Source organism: Elephantulus edwardii, unplaced genomic scaffold, assembly GCF_000299155.1.
Source record: "Elephantulus edwardii isolate Elephantulus edwardi_28Jun2011 unplaced genomic scaffold, EleEdw1.0 scaffold00029, whole genome shotgun sequence".
Classification (NCBI taxonomy): domain Eukaryota; kingdom Metazoa; phylum Chordata; class Mammalia; order Macroscelidea; family Macroscelididae; genus Elephantulus; species Elephantulus edwardii.
Genome location: NW_006399779.1, coordinates 12,816,284 through 12,832,076, shown reverse-complemented (window position 1 = coordinate 12,832,076; position 15,793 = coordinate 12,816,284). Strand labels below are relative to the sequence as shown.

General features: G+C 41.1%; 1 protein-coding gene across 1 annotated transcript in view; it reads right to left on the bottom strand.

Moving 5' to 3' along the window:
* Nucleotides 1-15,793, bottom strand: part of CAT (catalase) — a 48,632-nt gene that overhangs the window by 20,940 nt on the left and 11,899 nt on the right. Inside the window, exons 2-8 of the mRNA XM_006883746.1 lie at nt 10,552-10,723; nt 9,049-9,159; nt 7,996-8,126; nt 7,021-7,125; nt 5,623-5,748; nt 1,774-1,965; nt 533-685 (exon numbers count right to left, since the gene is read on the bottom strand). Of these exons, the coding sequence (XP_006883808.1) occupies nt 533-685; nt 1,774-1,965; nt 5,623-5,748; nt 7,021-7,125; nt 7,996-8,126; nt 9,049-9,159; nt 10,552-10,723 (990 nt within the window). The remainder of the gene's footprint in view (nt 1-532; nt 686-1,773; nt 1,966-5,622; nt 5,749-7,020; nt 7,126-7,995; nt 8,127-9,048; nt 9,160-10,551; nt 10,724-15,793) is intronic.

The window sequence follows — 15,793 nt, the reverse complement described above, 5'->3', positions numbered from 1 at the left end:
TGCAGGAAAAGGAAAGGCAATCTCCTCCTATGTGATTTACAGCCTCTGAAAACTCACTGGAGCTGAAAACGCAGCTCTGAGTCAGTTCTTACTTGATGACAATAAGTGAGTGGGTGAGACCATTTTAAAAAGACAAAGAGAAATTCAAACATTTCATGGAACAGAGCATAAAGAAAGTTATCCTGACCAAGGATATAATCAATCCATTCAATCCCTCTTCTAATGAGCCACACACTGAATAAAAAACATGACACTCTCCAAACAAGAAAAATGACTTTTTTGAAGTGTTTCTTACATAGTGTTTCTAGTATGCATACCTAACAAGTATTTTTTAAGAGACTCAATGTCAGTCTTAATATATCAACAGTAAAAGTCTCTCCTCTATTTTATCCCAGTAATGCTTATCCAAGGATGGCTTTATCTTACTCAGTTCCTCAGGAAACTAAAACCTGGATTAGCCAACATGTAAATACATTCTCATTAATTCTTCATGTCAGAGCATGTCCAGAACACCTGGGTCCTCCAGGCTCACCTGAAGCATCTTGTCCGGGCTGGGCTCGATGCCAGGTGGCATGTTGCTTGGGTCAAAGGCTATCTGCTCAACCTCAGCAAAGTAATTGACAGGGTTCCGGTTTAGGACCAATTTACCAACGGGGATCAGAGGATAGTCCTTGTGAGGCCAAACCTGGAAAAAAAATGTCATGTTCATAATTACCACACAATCAACTGAAGAATAAAAAGAACGACCCTTAAAAACAGCAGCATTCACATTTAAACCAACATTCTAACCTAATAAACTATGTTAAAGTCTACAGTGAGTATGTAGGTTTAATCTTTCACAGAGGGAAATCGTTAATATTGACAAAAGCACATCATAGGCAAATGTGCTTCAACTGTTCATCATTGTTCCTTGCTAGTAAAATGCATGTAAAGGTGGTGCTGGGGAAGAGTACTGAGTACCCCACGGACTGCCAAAGGAACAAACAAATCTGTCTTTGAAGAAAGGCAGCCAGAGTGTTCCTAAGAGACAAGGACGGTGAGACTCTGCCTCACATACTTCAGACACGGTGGCAGAAAGGCTCAGTCCCTCGTGCAAAGGCCATGTTGCTTGGAAGCATAGAAGGTGAACTAAGAAGAGGACTCTCAATGAGACGGCAGACAGTGACTGCAACAATGGACGTAAGCCCAGCAGAGATTGTGAAGAAGATCAGTCAGGGGTTCATTCTGTTATATATTCAGTTACCATGGGTCAACATTGTCATTGTTGTCATGTACCGTAGAGTCAGAACCGACCCATAGCTGATCCTCCAGAAGGTTTTCAGAGGCAGTTAATTGCATGGAAGGTGACTGCCCACCCTTCTCCTGCAGAGCAGCTGGTGGCCTTGAACTGCGTGCCTTCAGGATTGCAGTGCAGTTTCTTGCCACAAGGCCACCAGGGCTCCCAGAGTCAATGTAACAGCACCTAGCAACAACAATGTAGGAGCCTGGTGGAACAGCAGTTAAGCGCTTGCTAGCTAACTGAACCTACCAGTCACTCCAAGGAAGAAGGGCAGGGGGCTTCGTTAAAGTTTACAGTTTGGGAAATCCTACGGGGCAGCTCTCCTCTGTCCTCAGAGGTTGCTGGAGAGCGCTCATTGACAAGCCAGCAAACACTAAGAGGTTCTACTCTGTATAGAATTTCCCTACCATCGTGAATCCTCATGAAACTTCTTTTTATGTTGGGGAAATGAGAGGTTAAAAAACACAAAGCAAACAATTTGTTAACCGACTCACCTTGGTGAGATCAAAGGGATTAAATGGAAAAGTTTCTGCCTGACTAAACGTCATGACCTGGATGTAAAATGTCCAGGAGGGGTAGTTCCCCGTGGAGATGGCATTGTAAAGATCCCGGAGGCCGTAGTCAGGGTCAGTCTGTGAAATCCTTGCTGCATCTTCCACAGAAAGGTTTTTGATGCCCTGGTCAGTCTACAGAAGGAAAGAAAGTAATGCAAATTAAACTTATTGGCAGAGGTATCAAACTTGAACACACACTTCACTGAAGGCCTTTGAACCTGATTATGGACAATTTGGGGAAGTAACACTGGCCCAAATGTTCTCACTGTTCAAATCTGACACCAACATGAATTTGCCAACAATAAATTCTATTGGCTTATTCTGATTCTTTTAAATACTGAGGGAATCCAGACTTAGTATTTCACACAATCTCACACAATTTTAGCATATATCACTTTACTGTGCTTTGCAAAGACCACTTTTTGACATTTTGAAAATTTATGGTAATGTGTTGAACAAGTCTATTGATATCATTTTTCCAACAGCCTGTGTTTATTTTGTGTCTCTGTGTCACATTATTTTAAAATCTAACATTATTTCAATCTGTCTCAAAATCCTAGTGTATAGACTACAGTATAGTAAAAAGAATTCATTTGCATGGGGAAACCCAAAAATCATGTGCCTCACTCTATTGTGCTGTTCACAGACTGTAGGGGCTAGAGCACCATCTACAAGGTACACCTGTGTTTAAAATTAGTCTCTATTTCCCCTTATATATTTATTTCTATATTATTTGAATTTTTACACTCCTGCTAACTTTCCTAACAGAAACGAAAGATATATCTAAGTATATCACTCAAATTTCTATTGAACTCTAAAAGAAATTCCCCTTTTTCATTTGAAATTGGTTTCTTGGAGCCAATTTTGTAAAAGTTCACATGAATTACTAAGATTATATTCAGCAGTCCCTTACCCGCACCTCACTTTATTTTTTTTTCTAGTTGTCAAAGAATCATAGTTTATAGAACTGAAAAGAACTTTGTCATAGTTTTTCTGAACTAGCTCTCCCAGAATTAACATGTGGATTTCCAAACACATTATTAGACCCAAAGAAGTTACATCACTTCACAAGTGCTCTTATATGGTAATACCCTATTCTCAATGAATTTTCTATGTAAAGCTGAAAGCCCTCCAACAGCTCATTGCCAGAGGGAGACTCTTCCTTAGTAAAAGCAACTCTGAAAGACTGGTTCCTTTTATCCCCACTTCCTCTGTCCCACAGAAACATCTGAAGGCAGGAATGAAGCTGCTTTCACCATTAAAAACTGAAGGCTACCATTTGCAGTTCACCCAGAGAGCTTATATTAAATTGCAATAATATTAAGATAGCTTTTGGATTGTAACTGAGCCATGTAGCTTTAGGAAACAATAATCTAGAACTATCCAGCTTGATGTGTCCGTGGAGCTCCAGGGTCACCTCAGAGCCCTCCTGACCTTCACAAGCAAACTATTCTATCCAGACTGTGCACAATTGGTGTCAAAATCATTATCCTAATTTTACAGTGAAAACAGCTAGAGCTCAGAAACCATGCCCAAGGTCACAGCTATCTAGAAAAATAAAGATTGGCATACTTGTTGGTCTATAAGACACCAGCCAGGTTGACTGTCCCAGATGCAAACTTCAGTCTAGTGCTAAACGACACTACAATGCTCCTTTGGGCAATAAGCAGACAACTATTTCTTAAAATGTCTCCAAGTCAAAGAGAAGGGAGCTCTGTGAGCCTCTGATAAGGAGCTGTACTGCCATCCTGAAGACACAGGTTTGAATCTACCAGCTGCTCCACAGGAGACACACAGCCAATCACGTCTCATATAGTAAACTGCCTCTGAAAGCCTGCTGGAGGGTCTGCTATGAGTCGGTACACAACAACAACAGTCCGAGAGTACAGTGCCAAGCCACAGAATAAAGAGGGCTGGCACTTTTGCTGTTTGAAATAGCTGCACAATTTATAAAGATTAAGGCAGGATAGAAGAAAACTGGTCTTTAGGAGGAAGATTGTTTGACGAGCCTGTTTCTATCTCTGTTGATTTGAGCAGTAACCAGGAACAGAACTTTTTAAGCACAGCAGCTTTTAACTTCCTGGAGTTTTTAGGAACACGACTCAGCATAACTAATGTCAACAACATACCAAGAGAAGACTCTACAAAATACTTCAATTAACTAAAGGGCTCTCCAAAGTGGAAGCAACCTATTTGATCCTGACTGTATGAAAACAAAGGAGACAAACATTAGAATTTTGTTTTCTGACAATAATAATTTATTTCACTTAATGCTCTTTGCTAATAATACATATTCAATAATGCCCAAAGGCAAGTGGTTTGAATCCACCAGCTGCTCTACATGGGACCATGGGCAATCTCTTCCCATGCAACTTACAGCCTCTGAAAGTTTGCTGGAGGGCCAGCTATGAGTCAGTTCTGATTGAACGGCTATGAATTGAGTTTGGAAGGCTGAATGAATATATTTCTTTGCAGATGTTTTAGGACAGAGAGTAGCAGACAATGAAGGGTTTACTGTAATTTTCCCCAATTTGGTCTCTCAATTCCTGAGAGATAACTGCTAAAATCTTAGTTTAGGAAACCATGCCCTAAAGGTTTAAGAAGTTGAAACCACAGTTAGCCATTTTTTATCCCTAGGCTATGCCAGTGAGGTAACTACTGAGTGCAGGCTGGCCAAGTTAGAAGGACTCACCAATTAACACCACTTTATAAAAACCTTAATAACATGGGGGAACAAAATCTTCAATAAAGGCTCTGGACTCTGAAGCTCCGTGGGTGTCATGATTGGTGATAGACATTGATGTACGGACCCAGAAACCTCACGTGAGAACTTTCCCAGATCTCACCCTACAAGTATGTCTTAATTTGAAACCTTTGTACTATAATAAAACTAATAAAAAGCAAAGCACTTTCAGTCATTATTCTAGTGAGTTATCAAACATTAAGGAGTAGTGGGAACAAACATATCAGAAAAAAAGGAGGCAAGGACTCCCTGAGTTTCTGGCTGGTACCAGGCGGGGATTTGTATCTGGCATCCCCAAAATAAAGGGAACGCCCAAGCTTAAGGCTAATGTCTGACGAGCTAGGCAGGCCTAGCAGCATGAAGGACTACAGCCTTTATCTTATTAGACCCGGCGTAGCTCTGAACGGTTCAAATAAGGGGAAGAAGTTCTGAACATGTAGCTGGTGTCCCAACAGAAGTAGCAGAGATTTTACATAGCCTTATATGCCAGATGGTGAGATTGGTATTCTCAAACTATATTAAAAAAACAAACAAACAAAAAACCCAACAGGAGCTCTGCTGGCCTACTCTGTAGAGAGTTGCAGGATTGTCTTTACAGGCAGAAACACTCCAACTCTTAGTGCCCTCCAAGACCCCAAAGCTGCCTATGCTCAAGACAGTGTCCCAGGGCTAGAAGGAGCAAAGTGGCCCATGATTTCCTAGAACTTGACCTTACACCACAACACAGAATTGTACCAAGCTAGGCTAAACCTGTGTGTTGGTGTCTAATCTGCTCTTTTTATAATTCAGAAGTGACCAGACTTAAAACTCACTCTACTCAGGTAAAATGTAACATAACAAAACCCTCATTTCTAAACAGGATTAAATCCATAGGTAGTCACAGGTACAGGAGTTAGGATTCCAACACATATTTTAGGGGGAACACAATTTAAACCATAAGAGTAAAAGCAAAGTGGGAGAAGCCTCGATTCTCGCCCCACACTCAGGAGGCGTAAGGGGAGGAGGTGTGGAGCCTGCGTTCCCCTACCTCAGAAGCAAACATATACCTTATAATGGAATTTGCAATAAACTGCCTCTCCATTCGCATTAACCAGTTTGAAAGTATGTGATCCATAGCCATTCATGTGCCGATGTCCATCTGGAATCCCGCGTTCACTGAATAAGAAAGAAACCTAAGGAACAGAAACATAGAGTGGGATATTTTTCAGTTTAAAGTAAAATAGAGTTGACCCCTGAATAGCTCTGGGACTAGAGGCTCAACTTCCTTCCCAGCCCAAAATCTGAGCATAATTTACAGCTGACCCTTGGACGACTTAAAACGCCATGTGATGTTAATCATTTCCACATGAACAGCCCGTCGCTGCAGAAAACTGTTCACGTGGAGTTGGTTACCGACACTTGAGCTCACCAAAATAGCAACAGGAGAAAGAAAGAAAAAAAAGGCAGAGTACATGGTGCACAGGCAGCTCAAATCTGTGTGGTTCAAAAGTTAACTGTATCTTGGATTTTTAAAACATTCTAACTATACTTCAGATAAACTCCTTAATGATCTAGAGCAAACAAACCCAGTATCTGCTGAAAGAGTTGTCGTGATACCGTCATGTGCAAAGAGATCGAAGAATTTAAAAGGAGGATGATACATAAACAGCACGACTCAGTATTCTGTTAAAGAATGCTTGAGTAAATCTGAAAACAAGTGCAACAGGGTATCAGAAAATTACTTTAATAGAAAGTATCTGGTAGCACTTTCCCCCCTCAGTCTTCCAATGTTTCCAGGTGCCATCAAGTCACCTGCGACTCATGGCGACCCTATGTAAACGGCTCTGAATACTGTCCTTTCTTGAGCCAGCCTCGCTAACTGACACACCTCATTGCCACAGTTATTATGTCGATCCACCTCATCAGGGTCTTCCTCTCCTGCACTGTCCCTCCACCCTTCTGAACATGATGTCCTTCTCCAAGGAAGGGTCCCTTCTGGCCACGTGCCTAAAATATGTAAGACAGCGCTTCAAAATACCCAAGGATTTACCTCGTACTAGAATCCTTAATTCCTTTTGAATTATTATTTTTTTAATTTAACTAAAAGTCTATAAATCATAGGGTTTTGTTCAATAATTGATAGATATTTTGTTTTAGAACATTTATTACAATTTATTAGTCTAATTAATTTATTCCAATTTAATCACACTCATAAAATTCTCACTTATTACATATGACCTATGTTTCTCACTATATAGCATCATTTAAGGACTACAAAAGGGGAAAGACTAACAAAAATTGATCATTATCAAACTCAATATGATCAAGAAATCTGAAGTCGTTCTCCTAAAAAGAAAAGCAGAAACCAATTCCAAGAAAATAACCAAAAGGAGAGAAGCACGTTGTGATTCACAATGAAGAGTCCTATCCCAGTGATGACACAGCGGAAAAGCCCGCATCCCCACCTGATGCAGCGACTCGGGGCGCAGGCTCCAGAAGTCCCACACCATGTCGGGGTCCTTCAGGTGTGTCTGCGGGTTTCTCTTCTGACTGTGAATAAATGATGGGAACTAGATAGGAAAAGAGAGCGAAAAAAAGACCTAAATTAAGTTTCTGAACGTTACAGTGTCACCAGGCAATGTTGGGCGATGCTTTTTTGTGTTATAGACATGGTCTCAATGAATGTGAGCTGCCTCAAAATCAGCTAACAAAAATGACATTGTACAACTACAATCGCAGAGGCACACGGTTCGAATCCACCAGATGCTCTGCCGGGGAAGGAGGGTCAATCTCCTCCTGTACCAGTCAGAGCTGATTTGACGGTACACTCACACAAAAACAATAAAAATTTAAAAAAAAAATGGCATTCTACTTTGCCTACTGCTAATTCGATGTTTCTCAACAATATAAGTCTAGAATTTTAACCTATCCTCAAACAAAATTCACCTAATACGTGCAGTTAAGATTAAAGATAATACAAACTGCTTCATGTACACTCAAAGGCTACAGTATCTCTTCACGGAAGAGATAAAATAAAATTAGCAGGTACACACACACACACACACACACACACACACACACACACACACCTTCTCTCTCCACCTCATTCCTACCATCTCAGAGAACCAGAAACACCTTCTGCTCATTTTCCAGGGTAAAGCCTATCCTTCCCTTACTAATGTTCTACGTTCTGTTAACCAAAACTAGACAATGTCCATCAAGTCAATCAGCCTTGAAATGCCAAAACTAAGGCCAATGACAATTGTTATTTGAGCTGATAAGTTAAAGAAAGAAAAAGAACTATACAAAGTTAATCCAACCAAACAAATGCTCTTCCTTCTGCCTTTCCTAGGCAGTCTCCTCAAACACCAACCTATCCAGAGTGTTTGAAATCAATTCAAACTAACAAACACTTGTAGAATACAAAGTACATCACCTACCAAGAGGGCATCCCTGATGAAGAAAATGGGGGTGTTATTTCCAACGAGATCCCAGTTACCATCTTCTGTGTAAAACTTCACTGCGAATCCCCTGGGGTCACGAACTGTGTCTGCTGAGCCCGACTCTCCAGCTAGACGACACAGAGGGCGAGCCTAAGTCAGGGTACTTGGCATAAACACAGACATCGCTACCTCACCTCAATTTATTTTCTAGAAGTGAACTAGGGAGTTAGCTGCCTGGCTTATTATTTTTACCACTCACCAGCTAATTCAATCCAGAAATTAAACAAAAGATTTAACTGAAAGTAATAAAAAAATATATGTAAAAGTGGCTGGAAATATTTAACATAAGAAGATAGCTCTGTTTAAACAAGTAATTAGAAATGGCATTAAAATAGTGGAAGAGAATAATTAGGAATACAAAGGGAGTGACTAAAGTGACTAAATAAGTTTCCACATTAAGGACATTAATTTCATAGGAAGCAAAATGGACTAAAAGATAAGTTCTCATTCTTCATTTAATTTCTTTTTACATCCTGTAGTTTATGAAAATCCACTGGAGAGTCAACTATGGGTCAGTTCCAACTCAGCAGTACACCACCACCACCACCACAACAACAACAACCACAGTATATGAAAATGCAAAAGCCCAGAACGATTGAGTCACAGAGTTAATTACACATTATGCACTGGTGTGTCACCATACAGTGTGACAGGTTTGTCCCTGTTGATGGGCAGTGGTGTTGGCTAGTGAGCCTGCATCACAGAGCCAAACTGCTCTGTAGGGTTTTCCTGTAGGGTAATCTTTATGATCATATTTCCAGGTCTTCCTTCTACAGAGCCACTGGATGGGTTTGAACTGCCAACCTTCTATTTCACAGTGGAGCTATTCATTACCCCTGATGCCACCAGGAATCTAAACTCACTGCCGTTCAGTCAATTTCGACTCATAGTGACCCTGTAAGTTTTCCTGAAGTTAAGTTCTAAATGCCTTAAAGTACAGGGTTGAGTTTATTATCAAGCAATATCAGCCATGCAAAGAGACCAACTTACCAACAGTGGAGAACCGAACTGCAATGGGTGTCCTCTTTCCAATGTGCTCAAACACCTTTGCCTTGCTGTACTTGGTAATATCATGGGTGACCTCAAAATAGCCAAAGGCCCCTAGGAAGAAAGGCACAGAAACCATCATCCTGAGACCATTACTCAGCCAATGAGACTCCTCCATTGGTGTGGCCACAAAGAGAAAGTGAAGGCTTAGCCCTGGCCTTCTGAAAACTTCTAATGTGATGGAGAAAGGGGAGAAAACCAAATCCAAAATAAAGGGAGTAAGACACAAAGCCCCATTAGCATTCAGTGCCTGCCAGAGCACTTCAGAGCCAGAACCAGGAGAAGGGCCGGGAAGAGCCAGGCAAGGCTGGCCACAAACTGACCAGAGAACCTGGACCAAGAGGGCCTTAAAGCACAGGAAGGATCTAGGAGAGAAATTGAAGAATGGGAAGGTGAGGAGAGAAAATACAGGGAAGAAAAGAATAGTCTAGACATTTATAGACGTTTCCACAGAGCCAAAACCACAACCCGAACAGCCTATCAAAGGTATAAACATAGTCACAAAAAAGATGAGGGTAAATTCTACCCAGAAAGAAGAGATGAAGGCTTTGGAAGTCCTAACTGAGCATCACAATAAGCAAATTTAGGAAAAGCTTTTTCTTTCTTTCTATGCAGATTTCTTTTCCCTAATGATTTACTTTCTTGTAAAACCACCACGAGATTTTGTTTCAACCATAAAGTCAAAATAAAATTTTTAAAATGTGTTAGGCAAGAGGAAAGAGAAAATCATCCCAAACCTACTGCCCTAACATCATCATCATCATCACTATTATATTAGGTGTTATCGAGTAGAATACGACTCATAGCAACACTACAAAGAGTAGACCTTAACCCTGTCCTATCATGTGCCAACCTCACAATCTCTGACACACTCAAGCCACCCTAACATAACTATCTTCAGTTCCACAATTTATTCCATAATCTGTCCAATAAATGTACCATTTAAACCAATTACAATGTCTATATTGTGTTTTTCACTTCCTCACTGAAATATACGTAAGGAGAAATATTCAGGACTACTATTTTTTTTATTTATAATCGGCTCTTTTCTACATGGTACCCTATGTAGGGCAATGCCCACTGTCATTGAGTTGATTCTGATTCACAGGGTCTGGAAGAAGTGAACAGAACTGCTTCACAGGGTCTGAAAGCTGTGATCCTTAGGGGAGGTGACTGCCTCACCTTTCTCTGACACTGCTGCTGGCAGATTTGAACCACTCAACTTCCAGTTAGCAATTAATTACTTCACCATGATTCTTTATGGAAGGCAATAATTCTCAGTTAGTTAATAATTCCCTTGTGGGAATTATCATAGATAATTTTTTTTTCTTTCTCCCAGAGACAGAGATCTGACAGGTCCATTAAGGGAGCATCCCCCATGGGAAATGATTTCTGACCCAGACACCATGACACAAGGCTTTCCCCACCAACCAGCACGGCTCCTACCTGCTCCTTTAGCGTGCACCACTCTCTCGGGAATTCTCTCTCGGTCAAAGTGAGCCATTTCATCAGTGAAAACCACATCCTGGACCAGAAGGGGCCCACGGGGGCCGATCGTAAGAATGTTGAGTTTGTCTCCTATGGGGTTACCGGCTCCAGTAGTCAGGACATCAGGTTTCTGAGTGAACAGAAAAGGGGTGGTGCGGGGGGAAGCACAGGAGAATCAATACAATGCAACCCTTCATTTACACAGTGGAATGCTAAAAGATGGGTGGTGGTTGTTGTTGTTATTAAGTGCCGTAGACTCACAGCGACCCTATGAACGAAAGTCCTCAATACTTTGCGTGCCTTTCATCCTTTTTCCAGGTTCATAGGGTTTCCGGAGGCGAGCTATTTACGGAAGTGGATGCCACTCCTGCTTCCAAGCTCTTTTTAACCAGGGAGCGCCACCAAACACTGTGCACCATGGGTAGCCATTCTCGCATTTGACATGTCAGTGTCACAGTGTACTGTTTGAAATTTATCATCAGATCTTAGAAATATCTGATAAAATGTTTTCTCCAATTTGCTAAAAAACCTGCTCTGAAGAGCAGAAACACATAGTTAAGTAACTCATTAATGGCTTGGCACCTCCTCTATTGAGCCTCAATTCCATACAGGAAGCCCCCAGACAGGGGTCCCCCAAAAGTTCCATATGTACTTTGCACTGAATGTCTATGCCCTGAATGGCTAAACGCATAAGAAGATGGTCTCCACGCAAACTGCTTTGCTAGGAACTTATAAATGCTTTGCTATTGCTATGAATGCTAAAGTCTATCATCCTCTATAAAGCATTCCTCTTTCTTATGTACTGTATAGCAGCTATTTGCAACATCTCTTCAACTACAGGGATGGTGAGGGGAAATGTCAAGTGCTTTTATTGTCACAAAAAAATAAACCACTACTGATAGACTATAATATTAATTTTCTAAGAAGTCAAATTTTCCCCAAATGGGATACATTTTATCCATCTAGTTCTCCACTTTGAGTTGCATCAGAAGCCTCTCTGTTCTCCCTGCTCTTGGTTGAGGACACATTCTTTAATCCCTGCATCCTTAGCTTTGTATTGTTTTATCCCATGGTCAAACACTCTACTTTGAAGATAAGGTGTTTGCCTTGCTACTGTCTTATCCCAGGTACCAGGAAGTCGGGAGAGCTATACAGGTGAACAAAGCTAAGTCACCTCCATGCTGGGAGAACTCAGTGTGTCCAATGATGAGAGTCAATGTTACCAACTTCACAAACCAGAAATGTGTCATTCTCAGTATGTCCATAAACCCTGCTTTCCCCAGGGTGAAGGGACTGTGTAACTTTCACCTCTGTGCACATACATATTGTATAGTAAAATAAAGTTAACACCTATATCTTCTCTAAAAGGCAATGTGGAGGACAGTGGTGGCCCTTAATCTAATGAAGTGCTATGAGCTATTTGACAAAGACACGAAATGAAAGAATTTGTGAAACTTGCAAAAGCAATGGATTAGGCTCTCAAACACACACTAGTAAGTCCTCCTGGCCCACAGGAGTTCTACCAACATAACACGAGAAGAGGCCTATCTGGTACCATGGAGAAACCATGCAGGCTGTACCAGCTCTGCCAAGAACCAGCTCTGTAGCTCCTGGCAAGCTGAATGTAACTTCCGAGTCCCAATTTTTCATATACAAAATGGACTGACCAACGTTTACCTCACAGAACTAATTTGCAGATCGAAAGAGCTAAATATATGTAAATAAATACAAGTAAAGCTTAAGTCATGCCAGGCATGTATGTGCACTTTTCTGACTGTAGAGGTCCCTAACTTGAGCAAATCACTTATGCTAAACAGTGGCGGTTCAAACCCACCCACAGGCACTGTGGAAGAAAAGCCTGGCAATCTGTTTCTATAAAGATTACAGCCCAATAGGTCAATGGTGATGAATTTTTATGAACTATAATGAACGGGAATGATTGTACAAAACACAATGTGAATGAAGGATAGCGTGCAACATAACGTATACAAACTTTGTAAGCAAACCAATATAAAATAAAAGTTTTAAAAACACCTGATTATGACTCAAAAAATAAAATGTATCCTTACTATTCCCTTTAAAAAGTAATCTGAAAAAAAAAAAGGAAAAAGTAATCAGAGAGGTGACAGGTGGCAAAGTTAGGGTCGTTTAAGTCAGTCTGTGCTGAGTCAATGGCACCTGACAATGAGAAGGTTAAATGGAAACAAGAACCACAGGGAGGAGGTAAGAATAGAGCTGTTTCCAATTTACTCTGTAAACTTTCCCTCAAAGTTCAACAGAAAGATAAAACTGAAAAGAAGTGGGAGGGGGGGCGGAATACAGCTGAGAAAACTTTATGGAATCGTTCTGTCTGTACCACGTGGGCCATCAGGAGTCGGAACTGACTAAACACCAATTGGTTGGGGTTTCTTTTTCTGAGCGTGTAGTTTTGGTTGTGGGGGGTTTTGTTGGTTTTTTGGTGTGGTCTAGTTTGGTTGTTTTGGGTTGTTGTGTTTTGAGTTTTTTTTTGTCTTCTTTTGTTCTGTTCTGTGGAAGTGACCCAATGGCAGAGCATTTGTTTTCTTCTTCAAGTCTTCATGACCGATGCACAGTCAGCCACCCAGACTCTCTAACTTGTCTGTTACCCATCCATCATCAAACACTTCAGAGCTGGCAGATAGTGTAAAGGTTCAGTCAGCAGTTACCCCACAGTCACACTACTTTCCTTTCCTGAGACACGTGATGCCGATACATGTGACACCGTGCATTTACTCTTTTAAGTGAAAAAGGAACCAGAAAAAGAAACTTCCAAGTTGCAGAATTTCATCTTCAGTTTAAACCTAATGGCTTGGATTTCAATCTGTAATGCATGTTAGAATTATGCAGAGAGCTTTTAAAAAAGATATTGAGAATTGAGTTATCCCCTTTGAGATTGTTTTATATAATTAGACAGGATGTGAGAAATGGGCTCTGAAATTTTATTATTATTATTATTATGCTTTCCAGGTGATTCCAAAGTGACTCAGAGATTAAGGACCATTTTAATTTATTTAAAAATTAACATAATAAAGCTATTTAAGCAAATTAAATCTGTCTATTCCTAACTACTCTTCATTATATAAGCAAAAGCTTGCCACAAATCTTTACTTGTCAAAATAAAAAGCAGTACTGGCGAATTTAATTACACGTCATTTTCATTTTTTTTACACTTTTTTCTATTTCCCTTTTAAAAACCATTTTTAAATCAAAAGGCCTTTTCTATATGCTTAAGTAGCAGATTTTCAAACTTGTTCTAGTTTTATATTGATTCAACATGATTCGCTTTGATGCAATAAGCAAAGAAAGTTCCTAAAATCATTTCTAATAATTGTCATATATTTTTGGGGAGTTCTGGTGGCACAGACTCTAGAAAGTTGAGCTAGTAACTCAAAGGTTACGCCTTCCTGGTGGCTCAAATCCAGCAGTGGCTCCATGGGGAAAAATGAGTAATCTCTTCCTGTGAAATCTGCAGCCTTGGAAATCTGCTGGAACGAAGATGTCTGCTCTGAGATGCCAAAGAAGAGTTTTTTTAATAATATGCCACTTTAAGTGTCCTCTTCAAATTACTTTCTAAAAACTGACTCCATTATGCTTTGATGCTGTTATGTGCCATCAAATCGGAGCCAACTCACAGCTAACCCTCCAGCTGGTTTTCAGAGGCAGTGAAACACATAGGAGGACACTGGACATCTTCCTCCTATGATGCAGCTGGTGAATTTGAACTGCATGCCTTTAGGGTGACAGCGCAACTCCTTACCACTAAGCCACCAGGATAGAGCTCCTGGGGAGTCAGTTCAGGTCTGTCTGCTCCCCTTTTGGTCAGTGAAGAGTATGCTGCATGCAATAGGCACCTTCTGTGGCGGCTAAGCCCACAGCTAATACACTACAGAGAAGGCTCTGAGGGAGCTCTGGTGGCCTAGTGGAAAGAAGCTGCACTACAATCCAAGAGGTATGCGGTTCAAATCCACCAGATGCTCTGCTGGAGAAGGAGGGGCAATCTCCTCCTGTACCAGTCAGATCCGATTTGACGGTATACACACACAAAATAATAAAATTTTTAATATATATATATTTTTTTTTTTTTTTAAAAAAAGAAGGCTCTGACAGTAACAAGACTGACCTCCCTGGAAGGTATGTGAAGCATGACAACCCCTTCTCTACCCAGACACTGTTATCTACCAGCAAGCCTGCTGTGAACTGCTACAGAAAGGATCCAAGGTGCAGCCCAGGCCCCTGAGTCGGCACTCTACCTGCCTCCCTGCAGCTTCTAAAACCTACAGGATAAACCTCCCTAAGAAATTGGGATGTTTGCCCTTACTTCTATTGGTTCAAAGGACTGATGACCAAGGCTCCAGTTTGTCAAAGGCAGGAGTCTTGAGGAAGGGCTCTGAGGGCTGACCTCCCTTGGGGGGGGCAGCTCAGTGTCTGCTGTCCACTCCCCTAACTGGTAAATGCTGACCACTGGAGTAGTATAAACTATTGTGGAATCAAGAGATGGGTCACCACCTTCAACAACCACTGGGCTACTGGGTTCTGAAACCCACAAGATAGACCTCTCAGAGGTCCTTCTGGTCCATCCTGGTCTTGAAACGAAGGCAAATATCACCCTGTGTTTCCCCTGGCTGCCAGCCCAGGTACAAGCAGCATCTACAGAGCAAGGAAGAAAAACTCAAGCAAAATGTCTCTTGGAGAAGGACATCATGCTTGGAAGGGACAGCGGAAGAGAGGAAGACCTTCGATGAGATGGACTGATTCAGTGACTGGGGTAGGTGTGTCAGAGACAATAAGGTTGGCACAGGATAAAGCAGGTTTCAGGGCTATTGTACATGCAGTCGCTATGAGTCACAAGTGACTTGACAGCACATAACTACAACAATTGGTTTTTCATATATTCATTATCCTGTGTGCATATTTTTAATAATTAACATCTTTTTTCATCAAGATAAGCTTTATCTCTGAGCTTTCTCTAATGACAAAATAGGAGACCTTTAACGAGATGGATAAGTGGCTGCAACAATGCACTCAAACATATCAATGCTTGTGCAATGCACCGCAGGACCAGGCAATGGTGATCAGGAGAGAGACCCCACTTGATGGCAACCAAGACAGCATAACAGAGGGGAGCCATCTCAGCTCCAAAATTCACCAAAAAGAACAAGGATGGAAACCATCTAGCTTACTA